This window comes from Zootoca vivipara, chromosome 6 (assembly GCF_965207765.1).
Source record: "Zootoca vivipara chromosome 6, rZooViv2.hap1.1, whole genome shotgun sequence".
Lineage (NCBI taxonomy): Eukaryota > Metazoa > Chordata > Lepidosauria > Squamata > Lacertidae > Zootoca > Zootoca vivipara.
In genome coordinates this window covers 24,898,518-24,913,822 of record NC_142589.1, presented here as the reverse complement: position 1 = coordinate 24,913,822, position 15,305 = coordinate 24,898,518, and the positions used below count along the sequence as shown (strand labels likewise).

Genomic DNA, 15,305 nt, shown 5'->3' with positions numbered 1-15,305 from the left:
CGCCAGTTTCTAAGCCAGTGTGGTATGATTCCTAAATTGCTGCTTGCAGAAAGTGAGAGCGGGCTGGTGAATTCAAGTTAGGATGGAGCCTAGAAGTGACAACAGAGAGGGCATTTGGCAGGGCAGCAGAAATACTGGTGTCTCTTCTTCCACCACTGACACCACTGTGGACAACTGGCTTCTCCTCCAGCACCTTCAAGCAGCCGTCCATCTTCTCGACCAAACCCTTCTCTCCTCCTTCTCATCCTCAGAATCCCTCTTCCCTCTCGACATTGCCTCTGTGAAGAAGGACCACAGCTTCTTGGACCAGGATTCCCTCAAATCCCTCTGCAGGTTAAAAAAATAAAATAAAAATGGTCACTGTTACCAAAACATTGAAATGGAAGGAAATGAGGAAGCATGTTGTTGTGGTCAGAGGGAGGGTGGCGTGTGAGAGGACAGCTCAGCCAGGCTCAGGGGATGTGAAGGTCTGACCTTTCCTGGTCCTGTCAAGCAGCTGACTCTCAACTGGCTCAGTGAGGTGGGGAGGGTGATCCTGGGACCTGGCCTGTCCTCTCTGCCAAGCCCATTTGGGTCTGGGGAAATATTTTGCTTGACGGGCAGACCACTGCTTCTGGGGCTGATGAATCAAAACTTGCTCCTCGGTCCAGAGCACCTTGCTGCTCAGTATAAGGCTGGTTGGGGTGGGTTTATTTGGGGGGGGGGTGCCAGCTCTGACACGCTGCCATGACTGGGATAAGCCCAGAGGGTGGAGATGCTGCAGGATGTGAGCTTGACTGAGCTCTGGAAGTTGACGTCACAGATGAGGACACGTACAGGAAACCCAAAGCCGTGGCTAAATTGAAGAGCCGTTCTGGTTATATTATTATTTATACCCCGCCCATCTGGCTGGGTTTCCCCAGCCACTCTGGGCGGCTTCCAACCAAATATTAAAAACAGTACAGCATCAAACATTAAAAACTTCCCTAAACAGGGCCGTCTTCAGTTGTCTTCTAAAAGTAAAATAGTTACTTATTGCCTTGACATCTGCTGGGAGGGCGTTCCACAGGGCGGGTGCCACTACCGAGAAGGCCCTCTGTCTGGTTCCCTGCAACTTGGCTTCTTGCAACGAGGGAACCACCATAAGGCCCTCGGTGCTGGATCTCAGTGTCCGGGCTGAATGGTGGGGGTGGAGACGCTCCTGCAGGTATACAGGACCGAGGCCATTTGCTCCCTCAGAGGCTTTTTGACTCCTAAAGCCCCCTTGTTTTGGGTGCCCCCGCCCGCCATGCCTGCTGCTCCTTCCCTCTTGTGCTTCGCTGGGACCATTTGGGCAACATTAGGATTCCCAGGTGGCGCTGTGGGTTAAACCACAGAGTCTAGGGCTTGCTGGTCAGAAGGTTGGCGGTTCAAATCCCTGCAACAGATTGAGCTCCCGTTGCTCGGTCCCAGCTCCTGCCCACCTAGCAGTTCGAAAGCACATCAAAGTGCAAGTAGATAAATAGGGACCGCTCCGGTGGGAAGGTAAATGGCGTTTCCGTGCACTGCTCTGGTTTGCCAGAAAGAGCTTTGTCATGCTGGCCACATGACCTGGAAACTGTCTGCGTACAAACGCCGGCTCCCTCGGCCTATAGAGCGAGATGAGCGCCGCAACCCCAGAGTCGGACCTGATGATCAGGGGCCCCTTTACCTTTACCTAGGATTCCTGTGTTAACTTTAATCCACATAAACCAGGTTCCTTGACGAGATTATTGCCCTGCACTTAATGTCACAAGTGGGTTTGCACTTTCACATTCCAAACCTACCACAATGCTCCCCCTTTCAGTAAATTTATTATCAACTTGTCTAGCTTTTTTAAAATTGTAATGGCTACTGCTGCTATTGCTACTATTTTAATCTCCCCTCCCTGATTTGCTGCTGTCTTGCGTGCTTATTCTATTGTCAACGTTGTTCCGATGCTCTGGGCCTGTTTTAATTTTGACCAGGCAGCTCTTGGGCTTTGCCAGAATAAACAGCCCACCATCTCAAAATACAAATAAGTAGCATGTGTGTTAACCAGCTTGGGAAGTTGGGGGGGGGGGCTTTTCAGAGGCCTAAGGCCTGGCCCAATGCACTTGACTGATACCTTTTAGTCTGGTAACCCCTTAGAAGGAATACATGGTTCCTGCATTGCAGGGGGTTGGACTGGATGACCCATGGAGGTCCCTTCCAACTTGCATGATTCTGTGGTCACCGTGTGTCTGTGTTGGGGGCCAGGCTTTAATCTCATTGCCAGCTGGCTCCACACTCCAGGAACTTTCTGTTAGGGGGCAGGAGGCCGGGGGGGGGCACTTCTGTGGACTCAGGTCGCAGTTGCTGGCGTGAGATGAAAGTCGCCGGCATGTTTGAGCAGCTGGAAGTGCCTCGCTGGGGCTGCTGAGCCACACATGTTGGTTGCTTAGTGCCCATAGCTCCCCCTCTATTGGCACCCCCACCCACAGCATCCCTGGAGAGAGCCGTGTATGGTCACTTTATCCCCAGCTGTTTGCGGGACAAGTGACGGTGCCCCGAAACAAGAGCCGCTTGTTTTTAAATAGCCTGACTGGCGGCAGCTGGGACGGGACGGCCCAGCCAGACAAAAGCCCCTCTCCTTTGCTCCTTGCAGGAGACTCGTGACACTGAACTCGTGTGCCTCGATGAAGCTGGAGGTCCACTTTCAGCGGAAACAGGTAAGCCTGGGCCCTCGGATGGGGAGGCCGGAAGGGGCCCAGAGGAATCGAACCTGGACCCTGGGGAAGGAAGCTCAAGCAGACCTAGCACAGCAGAAAGGTTTTCTCTCTCCCTGCCACCCAAATGGATTCATTAAAGGTTTTTAAACAACACAGAACAGACCCTGTGGTTCCTGCATTGCAGGGGGTTGGACTAGATGACCCCTTGGCCCCTTCCAGCTTTTCTGAACATGCTACAGTCTACTTAGTACAGTCAGTGTGGTGTAGGTATTAGAGTTGAGGACCTGGGAGAGACTAGGGCTCCAATTCCTCACTTGGCCACAAAGCGCACAGGTTTACTTGGCCTGGCCTTTCTCCAAAGGAGCGTTGTGGGGCTCAAATGGGGAGGGAGAAGAGCAACCAGTTTGTAGCGGTCAGAGTGTCAGACCAGCGACCTGGGAGACCACGCACGGCCGTTGTTGGGTTTAAATGAAGAGGAGAACCACATGCTCTCCACCTTCAGCTCCTTGGAGAAAGCAACGGGTTAGAAAATTGAAATAAAATAAATCCCAATAACTGAGGGATTATTTCCTGTGCTTGCTTTAGAATGACGACTCGGGAGACGAGGACTTCTGCGCCATCAGCGACCGGTGGGCTTTCCAGAGAGACAGCCGTAGGTGGTCCCGAATCGGCTCCGACGATTTCCTCTCCCGCAGCCCGGAGGCAGCCTCCGCCATGAGGAAGCTGCCCAGCCAGGAGAGCATCCTCACTGACCTGAGTGCGGAGCTGGAGGCCTCCTCTCTCCACAGCGACCCCAGCACAGGCGAGTGCCCTGCTCTCCCTGACCCATCCTCCGCTCGGGATTCTCCGACCTTGACCCTGTCCACCCCCAGCTTGGAGGACCCCTCTCCCACTGACCAGTCCCAGGACATGAGCGGGACCAGCAAGGGGGACGCCAGGAAACGCCGGACTCGGAGCTTCCTCAGGAGGATCGAGTCCCTCAGGAGAAAGGACAAGGAGAAGCTGGACTCTGCCAAAGCCCCCAAAGAGGAGGGGGCAGATGCCGAGTCCTGGTGGAGCTCCTCGAAAGACCCAAGAAGCAGGGTGCCGCCTTCTTCCTGCGGCAGCAAAACGCTTCCCTCACGAGGCCGCCGGGCCAACGGGGCCTTGGGCTCAGCTGGGGAGCGACCCAAACATGGCAGCATTTACCTGGAGGACTACGAGGCAGGCCGGGGCAAGGGCACCCCCTGGGATGCTGGCGGATTGGGCCACCACGACCTGTTCGAAAGGGACTATTTGGTCCACATCCCCAGAGACTACAAGCCGGGCACTTTTCCCAAGTCTCTCTCCATCGAAAGCCTGTGCCCGCTCGAGAGCGGGTGTTTGCCTGACTGGAAATCTAGCGGCCCGGCTTCGGGCCTCTCGCCAGGCGGGGTTGGAACGGGCAGCAGGACAGGCGAGGCCATGGAGTGCAGGCTGAGGCGGCCCTCGTGTGGCTCCACAGGCAGCTGCACCAGCCTCTATGACAATGTGCCCGAGCCCAGCAGTGTCACGGACGACCTGTTTGGCCTGGACAGGGACGTCATCTACGAGAACCTAGATGAGATCCTGGAGCATGTTTGGGGGCTGCAGAGGAAGGTGGAGCTGTGGTCTGAGGCCATCCAGCTGGACCCGGAGGGTGGAAGCATTGGAGGCGGGGAGGAGACGGACTCTGGAGGGGAGCCCGCCACCCCAAACTTTGAGGAGCGCTCCGTGTCGGACATTGGCACGTCGGCCAGCGACTTTGACAGCACGGCCAACTCCCTGAACGAGGCAGAGGACCTGGGAATGAGGGAGCGGAGAGACTCCGGGGTGGGCGCCTCCCTCACCAGGCCTTGCAGGTAGGGGGTCAAGGATTTGTCGAGGTGGGTGGGGCCCCCAGGGTCATCCAGACCAACCCGCTGCAACTTGGTTAGACAAGAACCAGAAGATCACACTATGCTTCTATAGGAAAACAGTGCAGCAAACTGGATGTTTTGAGGAGAGCCAGAGTAGTAGGATCCTGGAATTGTTGGGTTGGAAGGGATCCCAAGGGTCATCTAGTCCAACCCCCTGCAAGGTGGGAATTGCAGCTCAAGAATCCCTTGCAGTCAGGATGTTGGGAGGCACTTCCTTGTATTTCCTGGAATTTGTCCCTCTATTCCTCCCTCTTTGCACCCAACAATTGTTTTGCAGGATCTCCTTGCAGGTTGCAATCCTGCTCTGTGCACCTGGAGTTTTGCTTTACACAATTTTTGAGTTTTCTGGAGTCAGGATGCCCATCACACGTAACAAGTGCAGGAAACACATGTGGAATTGTCAGCCCTTTTTTCTTTTGATTTGTCATGGGACTGAACTCAGACTCTAGGATTTTCCATTTTTATTTTTAAATTGGCATTTGGCAAATGTGGTCAGTGCTGCCCGTAAGGCGAGAAGCAGCTGTTGGAAATGCAGTGGATGATAACCATAGTAATAACAACCTTTATATAATATGGGTTGCAGGGGGTTGGGCTAGATGATCCACGGGATCCCTTACAACTCCACAATCCTAGGTTTCTACGGTGCACCAGCCTTTTCCTTAACATGGCAGGGCCCTTATGGGTGGCTTGTGCATCAGTTTTGAAGGTGGTTCCAGGCACCCTGTGGGAAAGCCCAGGAGCAATTACAGAAGCCAGCGAGTTCTTTTTAGTCAACTAAACCCATGGCGGGAAAATGTCCCCACCTCAGGTTGGACGTTTGGTGCCCTCTAGCGAACCGAAATGGAAATAGCACCCCTGTGAATACCATTGGTACCATTTAGATGTCTGCATCTTTGTGATGGCACCCCCAAAAATATAACAGCTAAAGTTTGCTATTTCTCCTTTGCTGCATCTTCCCTTCAAAATAGCTAGACGCCCCTTTTCTTTTTATGAATTCCTTTCTAATTAGGCTTCTGCTCTTTGTGGATGGAGGATTCGACATTTTGCCTTCTGCACACTCCTAAGTTGGACTGAGAGTGACCCATGGGGTCCCTTCCAACTCTATGATTCTAATCGTGCCACTCTATTCTGCAGTGGTCAGACCCCACCTCTAGTCCTGTGTCCTGTTCTGGGCACCACGGTTGGAGCTGAGCTGAGGGTCCGCTTTTGAGTGGCAGGTGGCAAAGCTGGTTGAGGCTGAGATTTATCTCAGTGAGATAAATCAGTGACGTCTGTTCTTCCTCCCCACCCAGGAAGCTTCGCTGGCACAGCTTCCAGAACTCCCACCGACCCAGCCTGAACTCGGCTTCCTTGGAGATCAACCGCCAATCCGCCGCCCAGCTCAACCTCCTCCAAAAATGCTCCCTGCTTCGCCTCACAGCCATCATGGAGAAATACTCTGTCCCTCACAAGCAGAGCTGGTCATGGTGAGTCGGCAGAGAGATTCTGCCAAGGGACGTTGTGGTCTGAAATATCCATTAGAAGGTGGCGAAAGGGAAAGGGAAAGGAGGGAGTGTTTGGCCCCGGGGGCATGTGGGTTAGAATAGATGATCCTTGGGGTACCTTCCTGCACTAGAATTCTAGGATCCTGTATAGTATGTGTTACGGAGGGGTCTGGCAGAAGCCGACCACCTCCCTTACAGCAAGGTGCCTGGAAGGAGGGGGGGCTCCAGTGAGATAGAGGAAGACAGAGAGAAGCTGGGAAGCAGAGGGCGCCGGGGCTCTGACAGCATCAGAAGGTCAGTCCTGCTGCCAAGGCCAGCAGGCAGGGAGGAAAAAGAGAGTTCGGGCGACTCCAGCAGAGGGCAAGCCAAGGGGCGTCCCTTCAAGTTCCTACCAGAACTCAGAAGGTTTGCATCGCGCAAGCGTAGGGAAAGGAGAGGTGGAGCTCCAAGACTATTATACTGGCAAAGATCCCGGAAACAGGCATTGGGTGAATCTGGAGACAGTAGCTAGACGTGATGATATGAGGCTCTGCTGCACTGTAAATAATATGCACAATAAAAATCCCAAAGACACGGAGGTCTGAGGTGTCGTTACTCTGGAGTAGCCAGTAACCCTCCCGTGACAGTATGTATATATCTTTAGTTGACTACCGGTATCTTCAAGGGTGCTTCTTCAAGGGCACTGCCCTCATTGGGCTAAATAAATTGACACACCCCTGAGGCCTCTGTAATCCATTCTCTCTCTGCCATGTGTGTGGCAGAGCAGATTATTAATGCAGAAACGTAGAATCAGGGAATTGTTGTGTTGCAAGAGACCCCCCACCCCCGGCCATTTAGTCCAGCCCCCTGCACTGCAAGAATGGCAGCTAAAGAATCCCCAACAGATGGCCATTGAACCTCTGCTCAAAAAGTGTCCCGCAACTTCCTATACATATTTTGGGAGAGGGTAAGTGTTTGTAAATGCTGGTGGGGCTTGGGGTGTGCATTTCTGCTGGGGGACAGATTGCAGTGGCAGAAAAATGAAGGGAAATAGACAATTGGGGGTCAGGGGGAGGCAGTGTGGAACTTCCCAGTAAATTTATGCTCTTACTAGGAAGAGAAGAGGACAGGCCTTTATTACCTGGAGCAGAAGGTGGGAGGAGCAGCATTTTACTCTGGGAAATAAGGCAGGAATGTGCTAATAAAAACTGCCACCTGCCCGGGATGCTTTAGCTGTGATTCCTGCATTGCAGGGGGTTGTACCAGACAGGGCCGGCTCTAGGGGTAGGCTGGGTGGTGCGGGGCGCCAGGGCGTCGGATCGGCAGGGGGGCGCTGCACGGCGAAGCTGCACGGAAACCACACTGCACCCACCCACCAGCCGCGGGAAGAAGCGGGGCGGGGCAGGGGCGCCGGAGCGATCGAGCGATCCGCGCACCACGGCGCCAGGGTGCCCAACCCGCTTAAGACGGCCCTGGGACCAGATGAGCCTTGAGTTGGTGCCTTCCAACTGTATGAACAACAAAGCAGAGAGCCCTGGGGACTCCCCTTCCTACTCCATCCTTCTGATGCCAAGCTGCTGTATTCTTCCCTGCATTTGTTCAGTTTGTTTTAACCATAGGGTGGGATTGTGTGTGTGCGCGTGCGCCAGGGGAGAAGAAGAGCTGGGCCGAATCCTGTTCATGCTGGGCAGGCAGCCCCTGGAGACACACATCCCCCCCCATCTCCTCTGCTTTCCTTTGACAGAATGGGACAGGCATTCCCAGCAATGGCCCACAATCCCTTTATTTATTTTTCTATAGTATTTTCAATTAATTGAGCCATACAGCCCAAATAACAAAACTAAAGCTTCACAAAACAAAACACGTAAAAATGAAACCGAACTGAACCAAGGTCAGCAAATGGGATGCAAGAGAAAATGATAAAAGCTGGTTATCTGGATATTTGCAATTCCCTATTGAGCACCACCACCCCTTCTTTCCTCCGGCAGGGCGGTCCCGAAGTTCATGAAGAGGAGCAAGACCCCCAACTACAGGGACAAGAGCGTCTTTGGGGTCCCACCACTCGTCCACGTCCAGAGGACTGGACAACCGCTGCCCCAGAGCATTCAGCAGGCAATGCGCTACATTCGCAGCCAGTGTCTGGACCAGGTGAGGGGACCTCGGCAGGCTCAGCCGGGCTTTGCCTCAGCCACAGCCCCTCTGAAGTCTTGGGGTGACAGCAACCTGCCCCTGCGAGGGTCTGGTCTCCTGCAGCAGCCTTTGCCAACATATTCTCCTCTGGCTGCCTCAGATGGCAACACCCGCCAGCTCCATCCGGCAGGGCTGTTAGAACCATAGAATTGTAGGGCTGGGAGGGACCCAAAGGGTCATCCATTCCTGCCTCCCAGAGCTACAATTCCCAGAGTTCCCTGGGAAGAGGGATTGGCTGTCAAACCCCTCTGGGAAATGCAGCTCTGCCAGAATTATTACTTCTAAAAAGTGAGAACGCCATCCAACGATACACAGTTAAGGCCACATCTCTGGCAGGATAATGTAGTTATGGGGAGACAGGGTCTCTTTATAATGCCCTGGACTTGGAGCAAGGAGGTGCAGGGGGTTGTAGACCCATTTGGATTACTTGGAGCCTTGTAATACTGACATTTAGATACGGAAATTTGCTACGTTAGGTCTAGACATCCCTTTTATTCCACGGTGTTGGCGATGATGCCTGGCATGTCATAAAATTCTACTCAGTATTGATCCAGAGTAGATTCCAATGTACAGTTAGCAAAGTAAAAACTTGAAGACATTGCAGGATTCCCCCCAAAAATAGACCAGAGGCAATTGTATTTCATCCAGCAGAGCTTGACTGCTACTGAAGGCAAATGAGCATAATGGTCACAAATCCAATACATTCAGGATTGCCACTGTCCATAAGAAATCCAGGTGCGGCAGACTTAATTTAAACTTACAATAACTTATAAGAAGACTAAACCTTAGCACTAAGCATAGTGTGTACAGAACACCACACCAGAAGGAAAAGAGATAGAAAGTGAAAGTGAAACCCAGGCTCCTTCTGGCCTTACTTTTATAGTCAGCATGACCTTAACGGAAGAGATGAGAGAACCATTTTAAGAAGCTGTACTCAGCTTCTCTGAAGGAATAACCCAAACATCATGAACCTTCTGTTTGTTTGTTTCACACAGAGAAGCTTCCAGAACCCTCTTGAATTAATTAGAATAGTAAAGATCTCTACACAACAGATCAATACTTTCTGTACTAAGAATTGCAAACTGACGTGACGTTCCATTTCAAAAAGCACAATTTTTAAACTGGAGGCCCCACAAATCAAACCTCCGCTGCAGAGTCCTGGTCTGGACACTCTGTGAGAATGTCTGGGAATCACAGAACTGCAGGACTAGAAGAGTCCTACTCTGCAAAGTCAGCGTGGCCAACATTTGGACTCCACACAAGAGAAGCCCTCAGAGCTCTTTGGCCTCAAGGGTTCTTGCATTTCCCTTTGTATGATCTTTCCCTCTCTCCTTCTCTGGGGTCTCCGAGCAGGTCGGCATTTTCCGCAAGTCTGGGGTCAAGTCCCGGATCCAGGCCCTGAGGCACATGAACGAAGCTTCCCCGGACCATGTGAGCTACGAGGGCCAGTCAGCCTACGACGTGGCCGACCTGCTCAAGCAGTACTTCCGCGACCTTCCAGAGCCCGTCTTCACCAGGAAGCTGATGGAGACATTTCTGCAGATTTACCAGTGTGAGTGGAGGAAGGGTTCTGGTTTTGTTTTGTTTTGTTTTTATGAACTTACTGGCAGGGGGACGGGGGACGGGACGGATGAGGAATTAGTTTATTTGTTTTATCTATACACCACCTTTGCCTCCAAAAAGCACAAGGTGACATACATGGTTATCTTTTCTATGTTTTTAGCTTTCTGTATTTACAGTATCTTTGTTGTTTTAATTTGCGTAAGCTATCTTGAGTCCTGGTCTGGGGAAAAGGAGGGATACAAAAATAAAATAAAATACAATAGTAGTAGTAGTAAATAAACAATCCTTTTGGAGCATCCCAGCATGACAGAAGAAGGCAGGAATTGCTTTGCATATTTTCCAGGAGGTAAATCATAAGGTTGACATCCAGCTGAGAAGATGTGGGATATATATATATATGTGTGTGTGTGTGTGTGTGTGTGTGTGTGTGTGTGTGTGTGTGTATATATATATATATATATATATATATATATATATATATATATATGACATGAGTGGCGCTGTGGTCTAAACCACAGAGCCTGTGGCTTGCTGATCAGAAGGTTGGCAGTTCGAATCCCCACAACGGAGTGAGCTCCCGTTGTTCGGTCCCAACTCCTGCCCACCTAGCAGTTCGAAAGCACGTCAAAGTGCAAGTAGATAAATAGGTACCGCTCTGGCGGGAAGGTAAACGGCGTTTTCGTGTGCTGCTCTGGTTCGCCAGAAGCGGCTTTGTCATGCTGGCCACATGACCTGGAAGCTGTCTGCGGACAAACACCGGCTCCCTCGGCCTATAGAGCAAGATGAGCGCACAACCCCAGTCATCCGCAACTGTACCTAACGGTCAGGGGTACCTTTACCATATTTTTTAAAAATACAAATCCAATCTTTCCCAATAAATATGCATATTTTGACTTCCCCCACCGCTTTTGCCGTTTCTTATATTTTAACATTTGTAACACTGCATTTCCTTCATTATTCCAATTATTAATTACTCCCTAGTTTTCCTTTAGCATTAATTTTGACTGTTTGTTTTAAGTTAATCCTGCTAATGAATTTATATGTGTACAGTAACATTTCAAATAAGCCACAAATTTCATTGATAATGCCCCCCTCCCCCGGTTCCTTATTGCTCCCGTAGGTTTTGCCATTTCGGCATTAGTTTAGTCTGCCACTCCTCCTTGGTTGGTACAGAATCTTCTTTCCATCTCTGAGCAGAAATCATCATGGCTATGGTCCTGGCTATGGTCCAGTCTGGCAGGTTATTTGGCCCTCGATGACGAGGAACAGGACCAAGTAGGCCAAGGGCGTAGGTGATCTGGGTTATGGATTTTGGAATGGGGTTTGGGGATCCAGCCTTGACATCGTCCTCTTCCTCCCCATCCTTCCAGTTGTGCCAAAGGACCAGCGTCTGCCAACGGTGCAGGCAGCCATTGCGCTGATGCCCGACGAGAACCGGGAGGTGCTGCAGACACTGCTCTACTTCCTGAGCGACGTGGCCTCCGCCCAGGAGAACCAGATGACGGCCGGGAACCTGGCGGTCTGCCTGGCCCCCTCTGTTTTCCACCTCAACGTCTCCAGGAAGGAGAGCACTTCTCCAAGGTGAGGTGGTGGGTACCTCAAACCCAGGTACTGCAGATCTCTCCTCTCTCTTTGGTCCCACCTGCGGGCACCTGGCTGCGGGCACCACCTAAGACAGACTCGGGATCACCAACAGCAGGTTGCGAGGTTCTGCGACACCCGAGGCCATGAGGGACCCCATAAAGGCTCTCTCTAAGAAACAAGGCCATCCTGTGCAGTGGTGAGCCATGGTTCTTGCATCGGAGGGGGTTGGGATGGATGACCCTTGAGGGTCCCTTCCAACTCTACAGTTCTGTGATTCTGCAAACTTTGCCCACAGCTCCTTCCCCCTGAGCATGTCCCCAGCACCTAGGCTCCCTGTTGATTGTCACGCATCTGAGATGGAACAGCCTCCCTCCATGGAAGGGCCGCTGCTGCTGGGAATCCTGGGTGCCCCCCTCGTGGCGCACAGAAAGGTTTTGGCCGATTTGTGGCAGTCGTGCAAGAGTTTCATGGGCCGAGCCTTTTTAAAAGAAGGAGGGGCAGGTTGTTCTTCGTCTTGGTCACCAGGTGGTTAGAAAACAGTACCTAAGGGGTTTTTATTAAATAGGGTTACCCTATTTCAAAAAGCGAAAATCCTGACTCAAAGGTTTTTGAGCCTTTTTTGCTCAACAAAAGGAAGTTTTGGAGCTTTTTTTAGGAAATTCGCCAAAAATACAACACTTCCAACATGGGTTAGCTTACGCCCAGGTTTCCTCAGACATTTTTTCTTTTTTTAAATAATTTTTAGTGGATTTTACATAAAGAAAAAAGAGAAAAAAGACAAAAAATTTAAAAAAGGAAAAATACAAAAGTATAAAACAATATCATCACATCTTATTTCTTCAATATTCTTCACTTGCCCTTCTTACCCTCCCTTTATGGTTAGCTCATAACATTTCCAAAATCTTAACTAAACATCATAAGGTTACATCTTAACTATCTTATTTATAGATAGTTCTCAATCATTTTATATAAAGAGTGAAGAAAAAATAGAAATAAAAATAATAAAAGGACATAAACATATTTTTTTCAATTTCTAATCTAAACATTTCGGACTTCCTCATTCCCCCTTCTTGAGTTCCTTATTAGTTCGCTAATTATTGCAGTTCCCTAATCTAAGATTTCGTTCTTTCTTCCAAATTATAACTTCTTTTTAACCATTAACCCTTCATACTTCTCTTTACCTTTATTACCCAATGTTCTCTATCCTTTTGCCCAAAAACATTCAAACTTAATTTTCAATATCTTTTACCCCCTTTTTATTCCCGCCCTCAAAACTAAATCTACCCCCTTTTCCTTGGAATCGGTGTCTCCGGTGAATCCTAGATATGTTAAGAAAATTCTGGACGTGACGGTGTGACAGCCCTATATTAAAAATAATTTAAAAATTCATGCTGACTCCCCACCTTCCATTTTCATGGCTGGAGGAGGCTGGCTTGCTTGTTTTGGCGTGGTGGCAGCCTGGGAGAGGGTGATCTGGCCTTTGCTCAGGGTAGGCAATGCATGCTGGGTGAATTGCCAAACGTTTACCTCAAAGCTCTTTCCCCTTGTCTCCTCTCCCCTCCTCACCCTGCTCAGGATGATTCACAAGCGAGCCACGGTGGGCAAACCCGACCACAAGGATCTGAATGAAAACATGGCCGCCACCCAAGGCCTCTCCCACATGATCACGGAGTGCAAGAAACTATTTCAGGTACTGGTGCTTGGCTCAGTTTTGTTATTCTAACTTCTCAATTAGCACTTTATCTTTGAAGAGGGTAACCGAAATTTGCACGATAAAGACTGACTGTGCACCTGCTTATAGCGGCTGGAATGACCATCCCTCCATTTTTGAGAAACTTAGACAGGGTCAATCGTGCTACAGTGGTACCTCGCAGGACGAATTTAATTCGTTCTGCGAGTCAATTCGTTTTGTGAAAAATTCGCCTTGTGAATCGCGGTTTCCCATAGGAATGCATTGCAATTTCCTACTTTGCCCATAGGAACGCATTAATTAAATTTCAATGCATTCCTATGGGAAACCGCGATTCGCAAGATGAATTTTTCGCAAAACTAATTCGTCTTGCGAGTCACCTTCAGATCGCAAGACCCATTTGTCTTGCAAAAAATTTGTCTCGCAGGGCATTCGTCTTGCGAGGTACCACTGTATTTGACACACTAAAGTGTGGGGTATTGCCCTGTCGGGGGCGGGGAGGGAGTACAGCTAGCCAATAAGCTGAGAGCCCTTTGGGGCCAGAGGGGGGGGGAAGGACGGTTTTGTACTTGTTTGGTCTGACTTTATTTCATTCGTAAGCAAGGAGGAACATGGCCCAGGATCCCCTTTGGACTACAAACGAGTTTGGCTGCTATTGTGACCCAGGGCATTTGAATACTTAAATTGCTTTCCCTTGATATAATAGGCAGCTCCATGCTTTGTAACCCTGCCTTGTTTAAGCATTATGCCTATTGCTATAAATAGTTACGGTCGCTACATTCCACGCACTCACATGCCTGTGGTTTGTTTATTTTGGCTTCATTTTGTACCTGTTTTTCATTCGGCGGTAATTGTGTATGGACTATGTTTATTGTCATCAGGTCCTGTTTGATAACACTGCATTTTGCAGAATTTTGTAGGACCTGTTTTTGGAAAATTAATAATAACAGTAATAATAATAATAATAGTAATAGTAGTAGTGATCATAATACTATTTAAGAACATCAGAAGAACCATGCTGGCCCATCTGTTCCACCATCCTGTTTTCACAGTGGCCAGCCAGATGCCTGTGGGAAAGAGCACCCTGGAGGTGCAAGAGCACCCTGGTGCAAAATTTACCCGGCTCCTAAAATGTCCCAGATCTGCTGCATTTACTCTAATTAGATCAGCCCTCCATTCCCCTCCCTAGCTTCCTTTGACCTATATGGGACAGATTCAGACAACCATTGCGCACCCAGCATGATTCCCCAGGGGATTCCTGTTTTTGCAGGGAATCCAGTCTCTGCCCGCATCTGCTAACAGCCACGGATTTGCCTCTCCAGATCCCCCAGGACGTGATGCTCCAGCTTTGCAACTCCTACTTGGCAGCGGACACCCAGCCTCTCTCCTTCTCTGAGCTGATGGGCCGGAGCCTGGAAGGGGAAGGGCGGGATTTCCGGATTGACTTGGAAGTCAGTATCCAAAGCCTACTCAAGGAGTCCTTCGATCGCTTCAAGGGGTGGCTTGGCATGCCTGGACCCCTCAACACGGAGATCTCCTGCAAGAAGGTAAGGGGAGATGGGAGGCTGGACCCTCCTCCGTTGCAGGTTTGCAAACAGAGGTGCAACCTGGAGTCCTTGAGCTGAGATGCCCGCCTTGCAGGGGGTTGGGCTGGATGACCCTCAGGGTCCCTTCCAACGCCGCGATGCCATGATTCTACAAAAGGACACCTTGCCTCCCTGTCTGCTCAGGTGGGGGATGGGCACCCCCTGCGCCTGTGGAAGGTGTCCACGGAAGTGGAGGCGCCCCCTCAGGCGGTGCTTCAGCGGGTGCTCCGGGAACGGTGCCTGTGGGACGAAGACCTCCTGCAGGAGAAAGTGATGGAGGCCCTGGACCACAACACGGAGGTCTACCACTACGTGACGGACAGCATGGCGCCCCACCCACGGCGAGACTTCCTCGTCCTCCGGTGAGAGCCAGGAAATATTAGTGCATCTCACTTGCCCCATTCCCAGCAGCTGTTCGCTATCCACCCCCCACCCCACCCCGAAGAACTGCTGCTTCTGGACACTGAGGTAAACCTCTCTTAAAGCCATCTAGGATAGCAGACATCCCTGCCTCCTGTAGCAGCGAGTTCCGTAGTTTAACAATTGCGCTGCGCAAAGAAATTGTTCTTTCTCTTTTCTCTAGCCTGAACCTTCCAACATTCAGCTTAATTGAATGTCCATGAGTT

At 50.5% G+C, this 15,305-nt stretch overlaps 1 protein-coding gene across 2 annotated transcripts in view; it reads left to right on the top strand.

Annotated features, from left to right (window-relative positions):
- Nucleotides 1-15,305, top strand: part of STARD8 (StAR related lipid transfer domain containing 8) — a 72,892-nt gene that overhangs the window by 53,505 nt on the left and 4,082 nt on the right. For both annotated transcript variants that reach the window (XM_088671807.1, XM_088671806.1), the window contains 10 exons: nucleotides 252-333; nucleotides 2,624-2,687; nucleotides 3,273-4,546; nucleotides 5,896-6,069; nucleotides 8,055-8,214; nucleotides 9,610-9,808; nucleotides 11,190-11,400; nucleotides 12,979-13,093; nucleotides 14,416-14,640; nucleotides 14,824-15,041. In XM_088671807.1, coding sequence (XP_088527933.1) covers nucleotides 252-333; nucleotides 2,624-2,687; nucleotides 3,273-4,546; nucleotides 5,896-6,069; nucleotides 8,055-8,214; nucleotides 9,610-9,808; nucleotides 11,190-11,400; nucleotides 12,979-13,093; nucleotides 14,416-14,640; nucleotides 14,824-15,041 — 2,722 coding nt within the window. The remainder of the gene's footprint in view (nucleotides 1-251; nucleotides 334-2,623; nucleotides 2,688-3,272; nucleotides 4,547-5,895; nucleotides 6,070-8,054; nucleotides 8,215-9,609; nucleotides 9,809-11,189; nucleotides 11,401-12,978; nucleotides 13,094-14,415; nucleotides 14,641-14,823; nucleotides 15,042-15,305) is intronic.